Genomic DNA, 18,264 nt, shown 5'->3' on the forward strand with positions numbered 1-18,264 from the left:
TCTTCATGTTTTAAATACTTTTTTCCTTCTCCAATCACTTTATCAGATGAGATCACAACCCTCACTGTCCACTAAGAGACACTTTTTTCCTCCGCCTGACAACCTTCTGGGCTGGCTTCATAGAATCATATAATGGCCTGGGTTGAAAAGGACCGCCGTGATAATCGAGTTTCAAACCCCCTGCTATGTGCAGGGTCGCCGACCACCAGACCAGGCTGCCCAGAGCCACATCCAGCCTGGCCTTGAATGCCTCCAGCAATGGAGCATCCACAACCTCCTTGGGCAACCTGTTCCAGTGTGTCACCACCCTCTGTGTGATAAACTTACTCCTAATACCCAACTTAAACCTCCCCTGTCTCTGTTTAAAACCATTCCCCCTTGTCCTATCACTATCCACCCTTATAAACAGGAGAGGAAACAGCTGTTTACACGCTCCTTTCAAGTACTGGAAGACCACAATGAGGTCTCCCCCGAGCCTTCTCTTCTCCAAGCTAAACAAGCCCAGTTCCCTCAACTTTCCTCATAGGAAAGAGGGCTCCAGCCCTCTGATAATCTTAGTGGCCCTCCTCTGGACCCACTCCAAGAGTTCCACGTCTTTCTTGTGCAGGGGGCCCCAGGCCTGGACTTCTAACCTTTACAAGGAATTTCAGTGCCATCAACTTTTAATAATACTCTGTGCCTTGCATTTGATGAGGCAAAGACAGGATTGTCAAAATTCAGATGAAAAACTATTTCAATATACTTTTATAATTTTAGAAATTTATTATGAATTAAGCATGTCAAAAGTAATCTTGAAGTCCAGATTTTCTAATTCTGAACAAGAGCCAGTCATTTTTTAATCAAAACCATTTTAAATATTCATTCATGTTTCAGTGTGAGCACTTTTAATAAAGTAAACTGTTCATTGTAGCCATCAATATAGGAAAAGCTTTGAATAATCATTAAATCAATTTTGTTGCGCAATGCTGGGGCAACATTTCTTAGCTAATATACTCAGAGGTTGCATTACAATGATAGCTAGCATAAGGAACATTCACACAAATGCCAATTATTCTTTCTACAGAAAAGAAAAACTCAAAGCAAAGCAAGGCTGTGACTACAAATAATGTGAAGATAAAGAGAAAAAAAAAACTAATGTAGGCGATTCTATCGTATTACATTCAAGTAACTTAGCAATAACATCAAAAAATTCAGAGGCAGGATGAGAAAAGAACATTCATAAAATACTGCCCCATTCGTTATATACATTAAGATGACAGTTTTCATTAAGGAGGAATGTTAAAGGTCAAAGAACATTTAAGATAGCTTGCATAAGATTATCTCATTATTGGTACTCACCAAAGACTAGTATCACTAAAAAAGCTGATTTTTACAAGAAAGTTAAGGCCTATAATATATCATATGAAAACACAAAGACTGCTTTAATCACTTGAAAATAAGAGGAAAAAGAAGAGAGAAACAGAATGTGTATTACATCTTGGATGACTGGAAACACACTGCATTTTACAATGCCTTTAACTATTGAATAGGAAACATATTCTGGCTAAAATTTACATTCTGAAAGACAATGCATGTCCTTGTCTACATGTGTACACACAGAAACTCGTCAATGACCAGATATCTTCATCATTCCCACCTCTTGGGTGGGAACTACTGAGTTGAAAAGACAATCGTTTAAATCCTCATCCACCCCATGCACTAATAAATCAACGTTAGCCTGTATTGCCATGGCACACTTCCTGAGGGAGCTCGTTAGCTTACCTCATGACGATTGCATATATTTTTACCTGGCTGCAGAGTAATGAGATTGGGTAGCAAATATTATACTACTGAATATTTGAAATTATTGCTCACTGAAAGAAAATCCTCCATGGCTTTTAGTTTTACTTTTTGCTTTTGTTTTCAAGTTAAATCAGGCACTTAATCCATACTTCTTTTTCAATATTTTTTTCCAGTGAGCTACAGCTTCTACATTAAGACATTTCTTGTGCTATACAAACAGGATAATATATTTAATAGTAATTTCAATTTGAGAATTTATTAGGCGTGAAAACAAACCAGACCTGCAAAATGAGTATTTACATGGATCAAAATACCAGTGAAAATCACCACTTAAGTTGGATTTGCAAATACAGTCCCACGACTGTAAAAGCCTATTTTACAGGAGGTCTGAAGGTGGTGTTTGGCAGCAAAAAGAAAATTAAAAGAAAACAACTAAGAAAATTTTTCAACAGTGCAAGAGTTCTAAGGAAAGATTTCCAAACACAGAGCCCAAGCTACAAACAAGGTCAGTGGGACTCAGCAGAACTGAGATGACTCCCAAGGGGAGCTGAGCTGTCAAGACACATGAAATACCCGCTCTTTGCTTTACCGATGATGACCAGGGCAATCATCACCAAAGACATCATAAAAGCACATACTACCAAATCTTTGAATCCTCTGAGGAGCAGATGACAGATAAGCATGATTTCAGAAAAAGATGTTTGTGGTACAAGTTTGACATGTTTACAACACAACAAATTTAAAACATTACCAGTTTTAACCTTCCTATCCATAAATCAGGTATGTATACAAGTTTTTATGTATGCATTGTAGATGGTCCACATACTTGGAGGAAAAAAAAGCATTTGCAAGAAAGGGATTTGGGGGGATCTTTTCAGTTTTAATAGGTAACTTAGTCAATGGTGATGGATCGCTATTCCTCTAAACCGATCCTCTCTAGGTCATCAAATTAATTAAAACAAGGAGTGCAGAATTTAAAAACAAAGACTTTGAAAACAATTTTCTCACTAATGCAGCAACTGTTTCCTGCACCCTGTCATGGCAATAGAAGGTCCAGGGATAAAGCACCACGTGTTCCAAAATAACTACTCTAGCCTTGTTAAGAACAGATAGAAGTCACATTATCAAGACCCTTCAAAATTAACGTAATTCAATAGTTAATTGTTGGAACATCATTCTAAACGCAAAATAAAGATTTACAAGGACTACTAAAAAATATCAATCATGATGGGAAATACACCACAAGTTATGCTGCAATTCCATGAAAATATTTTAGTGAAATTTAAGAACATGCACTGTCAACTAAAGGGAAAATTTCAGCAGCAGCCACCTCTCCTACAAAACACTGAGACCACAAAGCATAGGCAAAAGTGCATAGTCAGTTTTCATATTTACTACCACTTGAGCAATGATACTTAAAAGATATACACCTTACATTTCTCTTCAGCTAAATCATAAGCAAAACATCTAATGGAAAAACATCTTAGCAAATTCTTCTGTGTCGTAGATCATCAGTGAATGAAAATATTATCATTCTTGTGCTGCCAGAAATTACAAACCAGTCTGTACTCTGAAGAAATCATCAGCAGATTTTGACATTACTCACCCCACTGGAGAGGAGCCAACTGTAGATGCTCCAGGACCAGTTGATTAAGAACACCTTCCACGCTTGCTTCCCCTTCACGCTTCAAGGAAAGGTAAATGAGAATTAAGGAAAACTTTGATTTGGAGAGAAAAAGAGCATGCAATATGCACAGATTTTATGACTGCAAATTAAAACTGCAACGTCAAGATTCATTAATGGTTACAGTTATATATTTGGGCTTATTAGCCAATGAATTGCCTCACAGTAGTAAGTAGAGCTGTTCATGTCTTCAGAATATAAGACTTTTATTCCACTGAGGGGTGATAAATACAAAGATGCAAAGGTAAAAAGTGTCTGAACCATTCTAAAGAGCAAGGGAAAAAATGTCTGGAAGCTCAGAAAATGCAGAATCTAGAAGTATGCAGGGCAGGATCCCAATTCAAAATGACCAATTAAGAACAATCTGAAAACCAGAAATAAGCCAAAATAAGTTACACAAGTTCTGATATAAAAGGTTACGTGATAGCCAACGAAACACAAAGATTATGTTTTCCAATTAAACAAATTAAGAATAGTAACTATAAATAATACATAGAAATTATAATAGTAACATAAAGATAATGTGGGATGCATCAGCCAACATGTATTTGTAACAGGAAGAGCATCAGAGTTCTTCTTTTCAAATTAGCATGACTTCATAGTTTGCTTAAATTTTGCATTCACTGACTTCGGCATGGTTTTGTACCACAAGAAGCCCCTGTCCCGGGTAGACAGAGTAATCAGAGCATAGTCGGGGGTGAAAGGATCCTCTGGGTCCATCTGGTCCAACCTCTGCTGAAGCAGGAACACTCAGAGCAGGGTGCCCAGGACTGTGCACAGGCAGCTCTGGAACATCTCCAAGGAGGAGACTCCACAACATCTCTGGGCAACCTGTGCCATCGTTCTGTCACCAGCAGAGCACTGAACTGCACCCTGATGCCAAGAGAGAACCTCCTGGGCTCCAATTTTTGCCCATGGCCTCTTGTCCTGTCAATAGGCACCCATGAGCCTGGCTCTGGCCAATCTGTGGCCTCCCTTCAGGTATTTAACTTCAGGATTAAGTGGAAGTGGAGCGATCACAGCTCCTCTATGGCCACACATACAGCAGATAAGCTTCATGAAAACACCCCTTATCCAACTTAGGAATCTTCTACTGAAACAACAACAGGTGAAGTGATGTCCAAACATAATGACAGGCTGAATTCCTAGGAAGATGCCTCAAGGCTTCATCCTACTACTGCAAAAAACTGAAAATATCTTTCTCAAAACTAAGCAAAGGTAGAGGAATCTATGAGCTCAAAACTCCACAAGGAGAGGCACATCATCTGACCGAAGAAATATGTTCTCATCTGTGTCACTGAAAAGAAAATTAACGAATACTGAAGACAACCGATTTTTACCAGGAGACTTTAAAAAAATTCTTGAAATCTCACATTAAAATGAGATCTAACAGTTAGTGGCTGAGACTCAAGGGCTCAAGGAGACGATAGAAAAAGGGAATCAATACAGTTCATGCCATTCTTCCAACTTTTTTTTTTATAATAGCCCTTATTATGACCTGAGAAAAATGTATTAAATAGCTTTAATTTCCCTAAAAGTTTACAAATAAAGAATTCACAAACCCTGAGAAAAGAGTCTGAAAGCCATAAACAACACTACACAAAACTCAGTATTTGGAAAATCCAAGGCAGCTGCCTGCCACCTCAGAAAAACATTGCTGCTGCAAAATAAGACCCAGGACACCAGCACGGCAGAATAATTTCCATAAACCAAATTATAGGATAGTGAATACATAACAGGAAGTACTTTACAGATATGGCAGATAAATAATTCTGTTATCTCTAATCTAGGAATGTAATGAGAGAAAACACTAATAAAAAGGCAGTATTTTAAAGAAGTTTTAAAACAGAGCAGCTGCCATTAAATCTAATGTTAAACTAACTTAACTGTAATTTACTTTAACTGGCTCACAGTGGTGCCTGGAATATTACAAATTCTTACTGCTTAAGCCTCCATGGAAAGCCTAATGTCTCAGATATCAACACAACATGACTATCAAACAGGTGATTCTCCAAAGTTTATTATTGGTAAATGCTATCAAACCAAGTCCAAGTATTCATAAGGATAATGTATTTTTGCAGTTTCAGGTACAACACATCTGCAGGTTATTTCTAAAGCCAACCACCTCTTATACTTGATGTAGAATGTTTTGCTATGCATGTGATATTTCCATAACAGTAATAAAAATACGAAATGTTCCTTCAGGTGAGTGGAATAACCAGAAGAAAGTTTATTTTTCAGCCATTATTCCCAATGTATGGCAAGTGCTTAGAGGGATTTTAATAGACAATACACAGCTATGCCTCAATTAATAAAAACAGCGACCTGTTCACACTTAAGCTCTTCGTCCAGGTTTTGCTCCCTGCTACAAGACAACAAAATACTCCCTGGAACACTGTCCAAGGTTTGTTTAGTCTTGAGAAGAAAGGATGGGAAGAAATTTCACTGATAACACAGTGGGAGAATATAGAGATAATGGAGCTAGACTATTCTTGGAGAAACACAATAAAATGAATAGGGGCAAAAGACAAAAGTTGCAGGGCAGGGTGTTATACCAGATAATAATCTACGCAACCTCTCTGTCTTCAGATTATTCCACAGAATGACCTGTGAGTGCTGGTGGCATTCAGGTTCCCCCAAGGCCATGGCAAAACAGGCTCAAATATATAATAGGTGTCTGAGTTGCACAAACTAATTCAAAAAACATGTGTTCCTTTGCCAGCAAATCCTCAAAAGTAATACCTAAAATTTTGCCTGCAAAGGGTCCTGTATCTTAAGTCCAGGTCAAGCTCTGCTGCCAAGAAGACTCAAAGGAAAAAATCAGTGATGTTGACAGAGAAACTTGATATGGTGAGATGGTCTGAGCATGCCTAATGGGTACAAATAGCACTGAATTTCAACATTACTGAGATCTTTGTCTCCTGACTGTGATAATACTGAGCAAACTGAACAGTGCAGCAAACACATCACCTTTGTAGATGAAATCATAACATTCTGGGATAAAATGACAGCAAAAAGAGAGGACAACTTAATTCAAGTTTGCCTATTTCTAAGCTAAGCCTTTAGATATCAATGAAAGCAAAACAGCTGGAGCGGGGAGTGCTATTATAGCCTTCCATTGTTTGCTCACAGTGCAATCTGATAAATGACAGAAGACTAAGACCCAGAATTTAAAATTCACCAAAAACAAAAACAACCCTGCACAGATACAATGAATTACATGCTGTTGAATTCTGACATTGTAGAATCTATGTACTTACAAACCTGCACTCATTTTGCTGAATTGTCAGTGCTATCACAAACCTGCTATTCCATAGTAGTCCAATTTTTAAATGCCTCTCATCTCCTGGGTCTCACTTCCAATAGCTGACTCTGTGTTATTAACAGCACATGAATCTGTCTGGAATGAAACAGATGACTTCCAGTTTCAAGTGCAACTCTTCAGGTTTGGAAATTCAAGATATTTTCATTTGAACAGTAAGACTAGTTTCAATTAGGGCCTCAGAGCCAATGAACACATAACCATTAGATACTATTAAAAAAAAGTAATCTAATTTTATCATGTAGACACCTTTATTTCAAGTTTTTTTAGCAACAGATTGTATATAACGTAACCTGTCTCCTACTGAAAACCTGAATGACAGTCAAATGAACTAGTTACTTCCCCTACAAAAAATTTAGTCTTTTATACCATCTTGGTTGTCTAATGTGTGTCTGGGTGCCTACAACTGTAACATAGCATGTTACCCAGAAACTTCAGCCTAAAAAGACAAGACAGTTTTTCAAAAGATTTCTATATAACAATTTTCAAGTTGCATATTAGGAAAAAAATCATCTCAGAAAGAATGGTGACACATTGGCACAGGCTGCCCATGGAGGCAGTGGAGTCACCATTCCTGGATGCATTCAAGAATTGTGTAGATGTGGCACAGAGGGCCATGGTTGACTGGACATGGTGGTGATGGGTTGATGGTTGGACTGGATGATCTTAGTGGTCTTTTCCACCTTCAATGATTGTATGATTCTGTGATTACTGATTTTTTTCCTCTCTGCTATGCAGAATTCCACATCTAGCATCTTTCCAAAACAATTTATATTCAATAATATATTTCTCAGTTCTTTTGCAAAAAAATACAGGTGGAAGCATGCACATAATCATAAACAAATTAGCAAATGTTCATAAGTAAGATTATACTAATGAAAAACAAATCTAAATGATTAATGATCAGAGTTTACTTATAGCAGCAGTCTTAGTCATATTTTAAGCTTTCTACTTTATTATTATTGTGGTACTTCATTATTAAAACTAATTACACGCAGTTAGCGAGTTTCCTAACTTCAACACTTACTATTGCAAACAATTGCTGATGTTAAGAAGATGTATGGGAATACAAAGCTTCATCTAATGAAAGTATTTCTTAGCAAACCTTTACAGATTTTCAAAAGAGTCAAAACATGTAATGTTTTCCTAACTGGAGATTCATAATTATGATCAATATGAAGTCATTAAAAGCTGAACAGACAGACAGAGAAGTGTATTTCAGTAACAGTTACCAGTGGTTTGCTGTCAAACCCAGAGAGCACATCAAAGGAGATGACTCAAGTTTCTGTCCAACACTTAATCATTTCAAAATTTTGATTGGCTACTAGACGATGAAATACATTTATGAACTTTATGTATTTGGAAAAGATGTTGGTGTTCAGAAACCTAATAAGTGAGGGGAACTTACAGAAACCAGATGAAATTAAATGAAAGTTGGAATAATTAGTTGGTTATGTGTGGTTGGCCACCCTGCCCACGGCAGAGTGGGGGTTGGAACTAGATGATCTTTAAGGTCCCTTCCAACCTAAGCCATTCTATGATTCTGTGACTACATGCTCAAAATCAGTCAAACACAGGACACTTGGAAAGAAGTTACTGTCCTCAGAGCAAGCATATCTGAACAAGAAGCCTCACCTGAAGTATTGATTCCAACTTTGGATTCTACATATCAAGGCAAGAATAGCTACACCGCAGAACAATACCAGCAACATGACTGAATGAAAATGTGATTAAAAAAAAGAGAGAAAGAGAGAAAGAGAGAGGGAGAGAAAGAGAGAAAGAGAGAAAGAGAGAAAGAGAGAAAGAGAGAAAGAGAGAAAGAGAGAAAGAGAGAAAGAGAGAAAGAGAGAAAGAGAGAAAGAGAGAAAGAGAGAAAGAGAGAAAGAGAGAAAGAGAGAAAGAGAGAAAGAGAGAAAGAGAGAAAGAGAGAAAGAGAGAAAGAGAGAAAGAAAGAAAGAAAGAAAGAAAGAAAGAAAGAAAGAAAGAAAGAAAAAGATAGCAATTAGATTTAAACATAGAAAAGACAAACCAGTGGAAGGAACCCAGCACACAGTTTTTAGAACTACAGTAAAATATTTCAAATAGGACAGACTTCACAGAAACCACAGGAAGTAATGCTGAGGTTAAAATAAAAAAGTCTATTAGGAAAGTTAGAGATTGAGCAAGATATTTACGGAACCATAGGAAATCTCATTTTTAAGGCCTTTTAGGGCTGGATTCAGAATATTTTCATGAGTATGATTCCAAAACTTAATTGTCTCACTTTACTGAAATTGAAGTTCATTCACAAAATTTGAAAATTTCTCAGTCTGAAAACCTAACCTAAGGAGAGCAGGAGATAGGGGGAGGAAGAGGAGTTTATTTTTCAACGGTCATTTTCTTATCCAGTTCACTGTACGGCTGTACAAATCACAGAACAACCTGTACTGGAAGCCAACTCCAGAGATCACTGCACAACCCCATGATCAAAGCAGGGAAAACAGTACATCATTAAGGCCTTGTTCAGATGGACAACATTGCCTATGGACAACCTGTTCTACTACTGGATTGTCATTGTGAAAAGGTTTTTTCCCAGTGCCTTACTAGAATTTGTCTGGCAGCAACATGCTACACTCATCCTTTCACTGAGCATCTCTCATGGTCTAGTTCAGTCTTCATCACAACCACACCTTAGGAACTCAAAGAAAAAAACCTGATCCCCAAGAAGGGAGGTCACAGGGGCCTCCTAATCATGCTGGTAGCCTTCTATATCCTATTTTCAAAACCTCCGTCACCCTGAGAGATCAAAAACATAGTATTCCAAATGCACACACAGAAGTGTCAACGGGAGAGTGGTGAGGCACTGCAACAGGTCACGCACACAGCTTGTGGAGCTGTACTCCATCCATGGAGGTGTTCAAGGCCAGGTTGGATGGGGTCCTTGGCTACCTGATCTAGTGCCCGACTCAGTGGATAGCAACTTTGTCCATGGTGGGGGTTTGAACTAGAGATGCCTTCCAACCAGAGCCATTCTATGATTCCATGATAACAGTCATTTCTATTGACTTGCTGCTATATTCTCATTTGTGCAGGGCAAGACATGGTGAGTCTTCATCCATACAAGGATACATCATCAACTCACAGATGACAATATCCAAGAGGAAACAATGTCCTTTTTTTCTAGCCATCTAGTTCCTAGTGTATATTGATGCACAGAATAGCTCCACTACAGGTGCAGGAGTTTCCTTTTTTGTTATTAAAATCAATAAGGTTATTCCAATTCTCCACCTTGCTCTGAATGGCATCCATTCCCTCCAAGTTTCCAAGTCTCTGTAATTCAGGTATCCACATGCTCCCACACAATTATCTCTTCTCTGCTGTTCTCCCACTACTCTAGAGGCTTACATGCCCATCCTTTGAGGTATTAAGTTTAAAGCCAGACACACAAGTCTTGCCAGTCTGCCAGCAAAGATGTTCTTATCTCACTTCATTATGAGGGTAGAGAAGAGGCACCCATAGCCAGAGGATGGGAATGGACTAGTCCCCAAGAGTTAGTAAATAAGAAGTAGATACAAAAGTAGAGCATGAATAACTTTGTGATGCTATCTCTAACTAAACCTTTCTATGCTTCCCACAAAAAATCCCATCAGCCAGCTGAACACTGATAAATCCTTGCATATTTTGCATTTCTTTTTGAAAAAAATATGCAAGGATTTATCAATGTTCAGCTGGAGATCACTTGTGTGTGACGAAATTCTCTGAAATGAGGGTGAATATATCTGAGTTTCTTCAGTTAAAATGTAGAATGCACAGATCAACTGAATATTCTGAAGAATAAGAAGCTATATTGAGTCTAACAAAGAGCATAGTGTGTAAAGAGCATAAAGGCATAACCTGCCCTTCAAATACCACATGGGGAATGCAATGTTTTTTAACTCCAAATTCTGAAGAAACCAGGAGAAGGAGAATATAAACATGAAGAGACAGAGCACTCAGAACCACAGACAGCACTCTGCAAACTTTAAAGAACACTTGTTACAGATGCCTTCATCTAAGAGACAGCATGCATAGAAGCTCCTTCCAAAAAATATAAATTTTGTTTAAAAATATTTATAAAATATGAAGAGAAGCACAAGTTGAAAATATTAGCTATCTTAATACTACATGTGCTCCATCTGTTCAAATCCTGTATTATAACAATAAACCTTGGTTGTTAAGCTGAAACCAGATGCCATCTACCAGATGCTAAAAAACAAGACAGCATGTTCTTAATTTAAATTATCTCAATACACCTATAATCTCAATGACACTCTAAGTTAAATTACTTCAGAATTTTTCTTAATTGAAACGGCATGGCAGTAAGCTTTCACTGAAGGTCTATTTTCCCAATAATTTTCATTCTATCAAAAACGTACAGAGGTTACAATGAATAATATGCTGTGTTGTCTTTACCTCCTGCATTCAGCCCTCCAAAAGTATATGAAAATTGATCAAGAGTTACATTACTCTCATAAATGAAGCACTCAGAAATCTCATCACTTGAAGCCCTGAATATCTGAATGAATAAAGCAATGGAAATGTATGTTTCATACTGGAAGATATTTCTGATGCTCCTAAAGACATATGGATGCAACCTGAAATCCTCATTATTTGTAAACTGTTTTTTACCCTCACAGGGGTTCTATATAACATTTTTACTGCAGGCAATGTTAAAAGGATGTTAAGATACTTAAAGGATCCAGAGGAAGGTAATGAAGATGGTAAAAGGGCTGGAAAGCATATCCTATGAGGAGAGGCTGAGAACACTTGGGTTGTCCAGTTTGGAGAGAAGGAGGCTGAGATATAACGTCATTGCTCTCTGCAACATCTTGGAGAGGGGAAGAACAGAGGGAGGTGATGTCTACACACCCTGGTAACAGATGCAGGAGTGGCATGAAGCTGTACCAGGGTAGTTTCACACTGGACATTAGGAAAAATTTCCTTGATTCCAATGATGGTGATGAAAGACTGGACCAGGGTTCTAGCAAGGTGGTTGATGCTCCATGCCTGTTAGTGTTACAAAAGGCTTTTGGTCAAGGCCCTCAGTAATATGCTTTAACTTTTGGTTAGCTCTCAAGTATGCAACCAGTTGGACTAGATGATCTTTGCTGGTTCCTTCCAACTGAAGTGTTCTATTCCATTCAGTGTCATCCACACACTTAAAAATTGAAGCATTTGTTCAGGTGATGATTTCATACACTATCAAGCGCATACTGTCATGATTTAAAGAATTGTAAGCTTGTTACCAAGCTCACCAAGCTGATTTACTTAAAAGGTATAAAACACTGAGACGATCTCTTTCTTCCTGTTTATACCATATATCTAATAGTATTTTAAGTGTAAAAATAACTGGTGCAGGAGCTACTCATCAGCTTTGCTTACTTAAGAACGCTGAATCTCTTAAATTCTAAACTGCTGGCTACTGAAGGGAAACAAAGCTTACACAGGTAAGCTATCTTTATGTCTAAAATAATAACTGGCCAATATCAAATTATTCTGGTGGAAGGACAGCTTTCTCAGAAATTAATTTTCTCAGACTTAGCTGAAGAGAGAGGAGAACTGTGCTGTTTTGGTTTTTTCCACAGTTGACACCTAAATGTTGCTCTAAGAAATAAAAAGATCAGAAATGGACTTGTTGGATGGACTGTTCAATGAACTGGCTCTGGACTGAGTCCAGAGGGTGGTGGCTCCATATCTGTACAGAGATCAGAGATGAGTGCCGTCCTGTAAGGGGCAGTGCTGAGACTGATACTCTTTAATATCTTCATTAGTGACACTGACGGTGGGATTGAGTGCACCCTCAGCAAGTCTGCTGATGACATCAAGCGGTGGTGTGTGGTCAACACTCCAGAAGGATGGGATGCCATTCAGAGGGACCTAGACAGGCTTGAGCAGTGGGCCCAGGTGAACCTCATTAGGTTCAACAAATCCAAATGCAAGATCTTGCACCTGGGTCTCAGCAACCCCCGTTACCAAAACAAACTGGGGGATGAAAGGATTGAGCATAGCCTTGCCTCCCTGGGGAGTACCTGGGGGTGCAGGTGCATGGGAAGCTGGACATGAGCCAGAAATGTGTCCTTGCAGCCCAGAAAGCCAACCAGATCCTGGGCTGCCAGCAGGGTGAGGGAGGTGATCCTGCCCCTCTACTCTGCACTGGTGAGGCCTCACCTGGAGTACTGCATCTTGATGTGGAGTCCTAACTACAGGAAAAACATGGACCTGTTGGAGTGCATCTGGAGGAGGTCCACAAAACTGATCCAAGGGATGGAACACCACTCCTCTGAGGACAGGCTGAGAGAGCTGGGAAAAATTCTTTTACACTGAGAATGGTGAGGCACTGGCACAGGTTGCCCAGAGATGTGGTTGATGCCCCACCCCTGAAGACTTTCAAAGTGAGCCTGGATCAGGCCCTGGGCAACCTGATCTAGCTGTGCATATCCCTGTTCATTGCAGGGGAGTAGGACAAAATGACCCTTAAAGGTCCTTTCTAACTCAAAGAATTCTATGATTCTATGAAAGATTTACTCTGATTGAGCGATGAAACATACTGAACAATACATGTTCAAGAATTTTTAAGCACACACATGTAATTCAGTACCTTACGTTAGAATACCTTTGATTCTAGGAACAAAGAAAACATTCACAACAAATCTTAAAAGTACTGAAACTAATTCTTGCACTTAATTCAACAAACAGAATTAATGTATATTTTCCTAATTTTCTAAGGCGTTGACTTATGTGTCAGCCATGATAGCCTGAATATTAAAACTGGGTTTAAATACAGAACACAGAGGATATGTAAACAGTGTTGCTCAGCAACAGAAATGAATGAGGATGTAGTTTTACACCCTGACAAAATTATTAGAACTATACATTCAATTCCAACATGAGAATTCAGCTGTGCTATCAAAGAATATTTATATCTCTCCATAACAGAAAAATTTTCAGCAAGTTTCAGTTAAATACTGACATTTTTGCATAAATAGAATTCTTTCTGAAATATTGCCTAGGGAGTCCGGATGGAAATAGGCACTAGGAATCTCATCTACATCACACGTCTTCCCTTTGACTAACCCTGTGCAGATTTGTGCAGCCTTAATAATTAGGAATTAAAAAAAAAAATCCATTTCAGATCACTAGATAAAATACAATTATAGGCACAAAAAGACATCTATCTCTAAGGACAAACCATGATTTGACTGCCACTCTTCTCTCAATTCCTGGCATCATGCAGATGTGAGGATGATCTGAGTAAAAATCATCAGTCTCCTGAAGGATGCTGAGTATCAGCACATGGTTTGGGGGACTACTGGCTGCAGGAGATGTTTCCCTGATGACAGTTATAAAAAGGTTTATTTCTGAAAGCAAAGCATAACAGTTTTAATGGAAACCATAGAATTTACAAAAGCACCATTGGCTTATTCTAACTCTAAACTGAAGGTACGTGAAAGCTGCTTAATGTAAACTCTTATTATTAATAACAATATATTACTGCATATAGAATTATTATGAGGATTTTACATTTAAGATGACTAAGTCATCGCTGAAGTCCTTTCTAAGCTGTAAGACAGCTATCTAAGATTAATTATTACATCTGTTAAAAAGACTTAGAAATTATTTTAATATGTTCTGATTTGCTAAAATTTAATTAAATATATGAAAACTTTCTAAATTCAGCTTCATGTACCTCTTTATGACTCACTTACACAGTGTTGGGAGAGAATTGAAAAATTTGGCCCCATAAAACCACTTCTCATCAATTCTATGCTTCCTCAGTTCCCTAAATGTTGGGTAAAGCACAGAGGGTTTCAGTAAGTCTCAATGATTCAGAAAAAAAAAAGCCATTATAGTAAGATCCAGACATCATCTAAACACCATACAGCACAATTAACCTTAAACAGTCTATAATTATTATAAGGTTCATAGTTATAATTACTTTTCTTTTCAGTAACACTGTTATAAAGTGAGTTGAATTATTAAATAAAATGTCATAGGGCAGCTATTTATGTATTTTTAAAGCAAGTACTTATGAAAGGATATAATTTTCCAGCAAATATCCAGCTTGCTGTTAATTTCCAGACCTTTTGCCTGTTGTCTTTCTTCTTCCAGCTGCTTTGCATTCGCATACTGTGTCCCATCTGCAGGGGATTCTGGGAAGCTCTCAAAATTGAACTTGTCAACTTGGATCGCCATACTGTAGCAAAGGGGGAAAAAAAAAAAAGGATTTTCACTATAACAACTTTACAAAATATTATGTACAAAAGTGTGTCCTGACCCAAACATTCACACACTTTGAAAGCCACATGCACTTCCCTGCTTTTACAACCCTATTTCCAACCTTTTCCATGGAATTTTTCCGTACAAAACTTGGGAAAGAATGACAAAATGATGTCAGTACTAAGTGTCAAATATGACCTTTCTCTTCGACTTCGAGAACATATCTGCTTCCTGCTTAATGTATGTTAATGAACTACAGGCAATATTAATTTCAATACCATAGTATAATTCATCAGTAGCAAATAGTTAAATAATTGTTTTATTAAATGTATGGTGAGACATAAAAGCAAATTAAATTAAATATATTATGTTGTTATGCATACTAAATACTTATATGTTAAACTAGAATCACTAATCTAATTTAGAAGGCAATTTAGAGCAGCTCACATCACATGAAATGTGGTTATAGCAGATCTAATATACTGTGCTGCCAAAACAGCTTTAATTTCCTGAATTGTCTGAAATAGAAAAATAATTAGGGAAGAATTAAAATATATCGCTCTTGAGATGACTTTGCACTTAAGGAAAACACAGGACCAAGCTACGGCTTTTTAAAACCAATCACAAGGAAACACACCTACAGTGGAACAGAGGTGTGAGAAGGGCATTTCACGGAATACACAGGATTACTCTTACTCTATTTCTGCATCTATCAATGATAGAAACATATTCCAAATGTTGCCAGAAGAAGAATAGCAGTAACAGAAACCAACAAGAAACGCCACCAGACCAGAAGGTATTTTCTGTAATTAGCATTAGTTATCATAGAACCGTGGAATGTATTGGGTTGGAAGGGACCTCAAGGATCACCAAGCTCCAATCCCCCGCCGCAGGGAGCACCACCAACCTCCATATCTAATACCAGACCAGACTGCCCAGATTATAGAAAATGCCCAATTATAGACAATGTTGACCTCAAAAGAAAGTGAGGAAAGATACACAGAAACAAGGAATCATCCGAAGCGTAACAAGTTTACTGAAGAAAGGTGAATTTACATAGGCCCATCATGCACCACCCTCAGAAAAATCTCAGGAGAAGCCATGAATATTCCAAGACTTCCTTCATCATTAAAGTACACAAATAGAGCACTGAGACAAAGGTGGCAGAATTACTGCTTCTAGAAGCCACCTCCTCTGCTGATTGCGTCTTTGCTCATATTCACATTGAAGAATCAGAATCAAAGAAGTCCGAGAAATCAATCTATTCCTCTCTAAGCGGTGTTTTTGTCTTGGCTATTTTCTGTTCAGCAAGAGATCATTAGGATTTCTTCATTTGCATGCAAAGACCATCAAGTGCTGGGCATATAAGAAAAATTAAAATGAGCTGCTGAAAGTAGATCACAGAAAGTGCAGAAAGCAATCCAGGAACAAAGAAAGTAATGAAAAGCATGCAGACAGAATTTGTAATGTGGATTTAAAACAAACAAACAAAAAAAAAAAAAACACAAAACAAAGATCAGGTCTGAAAATAACAACTTGAATTCCTATTGCCTTTTAACCACTGATTTACAAATGGCGGTGCAGTTTCCTGGGTTTTGCACACGTGGAAGACGAGGGGCAATGGGAGCTTTGTTTCCAAGATGCTTTGTGCTCAGTGGCACATCATCAGATGCAAAGCCAGTAATTAATTTCTATTGCGTATAGAGTATCGCTTAAATTCTTATATAAATATGTAGTTACCTATATTCACACTTCAACAACAAATTATCTTAGTTTCTGAACAGTGAACCATATTCAGAATCCATCTCCCATTGGATCTGGAGAACAACTCATTATTTACCATGCCACACTTTTCTAAGTGAATGATATATTAGAAAAACATTCCTGCCCAACAATATTTAATATTTAATTGATGGCATTAAGATTGCATTCTTCTGTTAATGGATCATTACTGGCAATATGGTAATTTTCTCTCTGGAAATTAAATATGCATGTATGCATTTTTTTCCCAAGACACTCCACAACAAATCCACAACATCAGCTTCAGGAATACAGGCGAGATTCTGCTAAACAACACTTACTTGTACAGCTCTGAAATAACTTGTATTAAACTCAACAGCATGGCAACATAAGTATATAGGGCTCCTGGTACTCAGACCACTACTAATTTTTCTATTTTACTGATGCTTTTATTTATACTGTGCATAGCGTATTTAGCACAGTGACACCTCAAGTCACTTGAAAAGAAATGAAAACACCCCCAGAGCACTCACCTGCTAGAAAGTGAGAGGTCTGAGAAAAAGAGAGAACTACAGAGAAAATATCAGAGGAAGCAATATGATGAATACAGCTGTAGGAAGAATATATGAAAACAATATACAGAAATAAATAACATTTTTCAAGACGTTAGTTGCACTCAAGCTGTAGCGTGACAAAAATAAATCCTAACTCCTACTTAAACTTAAACATTTTTCACCGTCAGTATTCTGCTTCCTTTTGTGCTAAAAATATTAATAGTTTTTTCTCTGCATTCTATGTCAATGGTGTTACTTCAGTATTTATTCTCCAGCCTATGCAATGTGGAGTAAATTGGAATGATTTACCTAAAAATCAAATCAAAATATAAATACCTTCACCTAAATCAGTTACTCATCCCTAAAGCTTTCCCCCTACACAAACACAGCTTCTTCACTTCACTTCTAATATGGAAGTTGTGGATGCCCCATCCCTGGAGGCATTCAAGGCCAGGCTGGATGTGGCTCTGCAGCCTGATCTAGTGGTTGGCAACACTGCACATAGCAGGGGCGTTGAAACTAGATGATCATTATGGTCCTTTTCAGCTCAGGCCATTCTATGATTCTATGATTGTTCCTACCTCAAGCAATGCACTTCACCAGTGATGTATGAATGAATAGATGACCAACAGCCGATAACAGTTAAGTGAAGGAGCAAGCAGATAAGCTGGACATTGGGTTGCAATAACCAAATAAAAAAGATTATTTTTTTTTATTTTTTAAGTGATCTGCACAGATCCACTTCATGGTTTTGATTTTATCCCAAAAGCAGCAGGAAGCAGAAGGCAGTGAACGACAGCATCTTGAACATCACCCAACTTTGTCACTGTGTTCTGCATCAAAATGATGAAAATGAAACATTAGAGCCATTAAAGTCTTTCTCCACTTCCATCTACAGTTATTCAACAACCTGTGATTCTTGTGAAGAGCTCTCTGCACCTCTTTTC

At 37.8% G+C, this 18,264-nt stretch overlaps 1 protein-coding gene across 5 annotated transcripts in view; it reads right to left on the bottom strand.

Annotated features, from left to right (window-relative positions):
- TRAPPC9 (trafficking protein particle complex 9) overlaps positions 1–18,264 on the bottom strand; it is a 474,624-nt gene that overhangs the window by 247,511 nt on the left and 208,849 nt on the right. For all 5 annotated transcript variants that reach the window (XM_015283239.4, XM_004940062.5, XM_040690620.2 and 2 more), the window contains 2 exons: positions 14,847–15,000; positions 3,389–3,479 (listed from right to left, as the gene is read on the bottom strand). In XM_015283239.4, the coding sequence (XP_015138725.1) occupies positions 3,389–3,479; positions 14,847–15,000 (245 nt within the window). The remainder of the gene's footprint in view (positions 1–3,388; positions 3,480–14,846; positions 15,001–18,264) is intronic.

The sequence above is a fragment of the Gallus gallus genome, chromosome 2 (genome assembly GCF_016699485.2).
Source record: "Gallus gallus isolate bGalGal1 chromosome 2, bGalGal1.mat.broiler.GRCg7b, whole genome shotgun sequence".
NCBI lineage: Eukaryota > Metazoa > Chordata > Aves > Galliformes > Phasianidae > Gallus > Gallus gallus.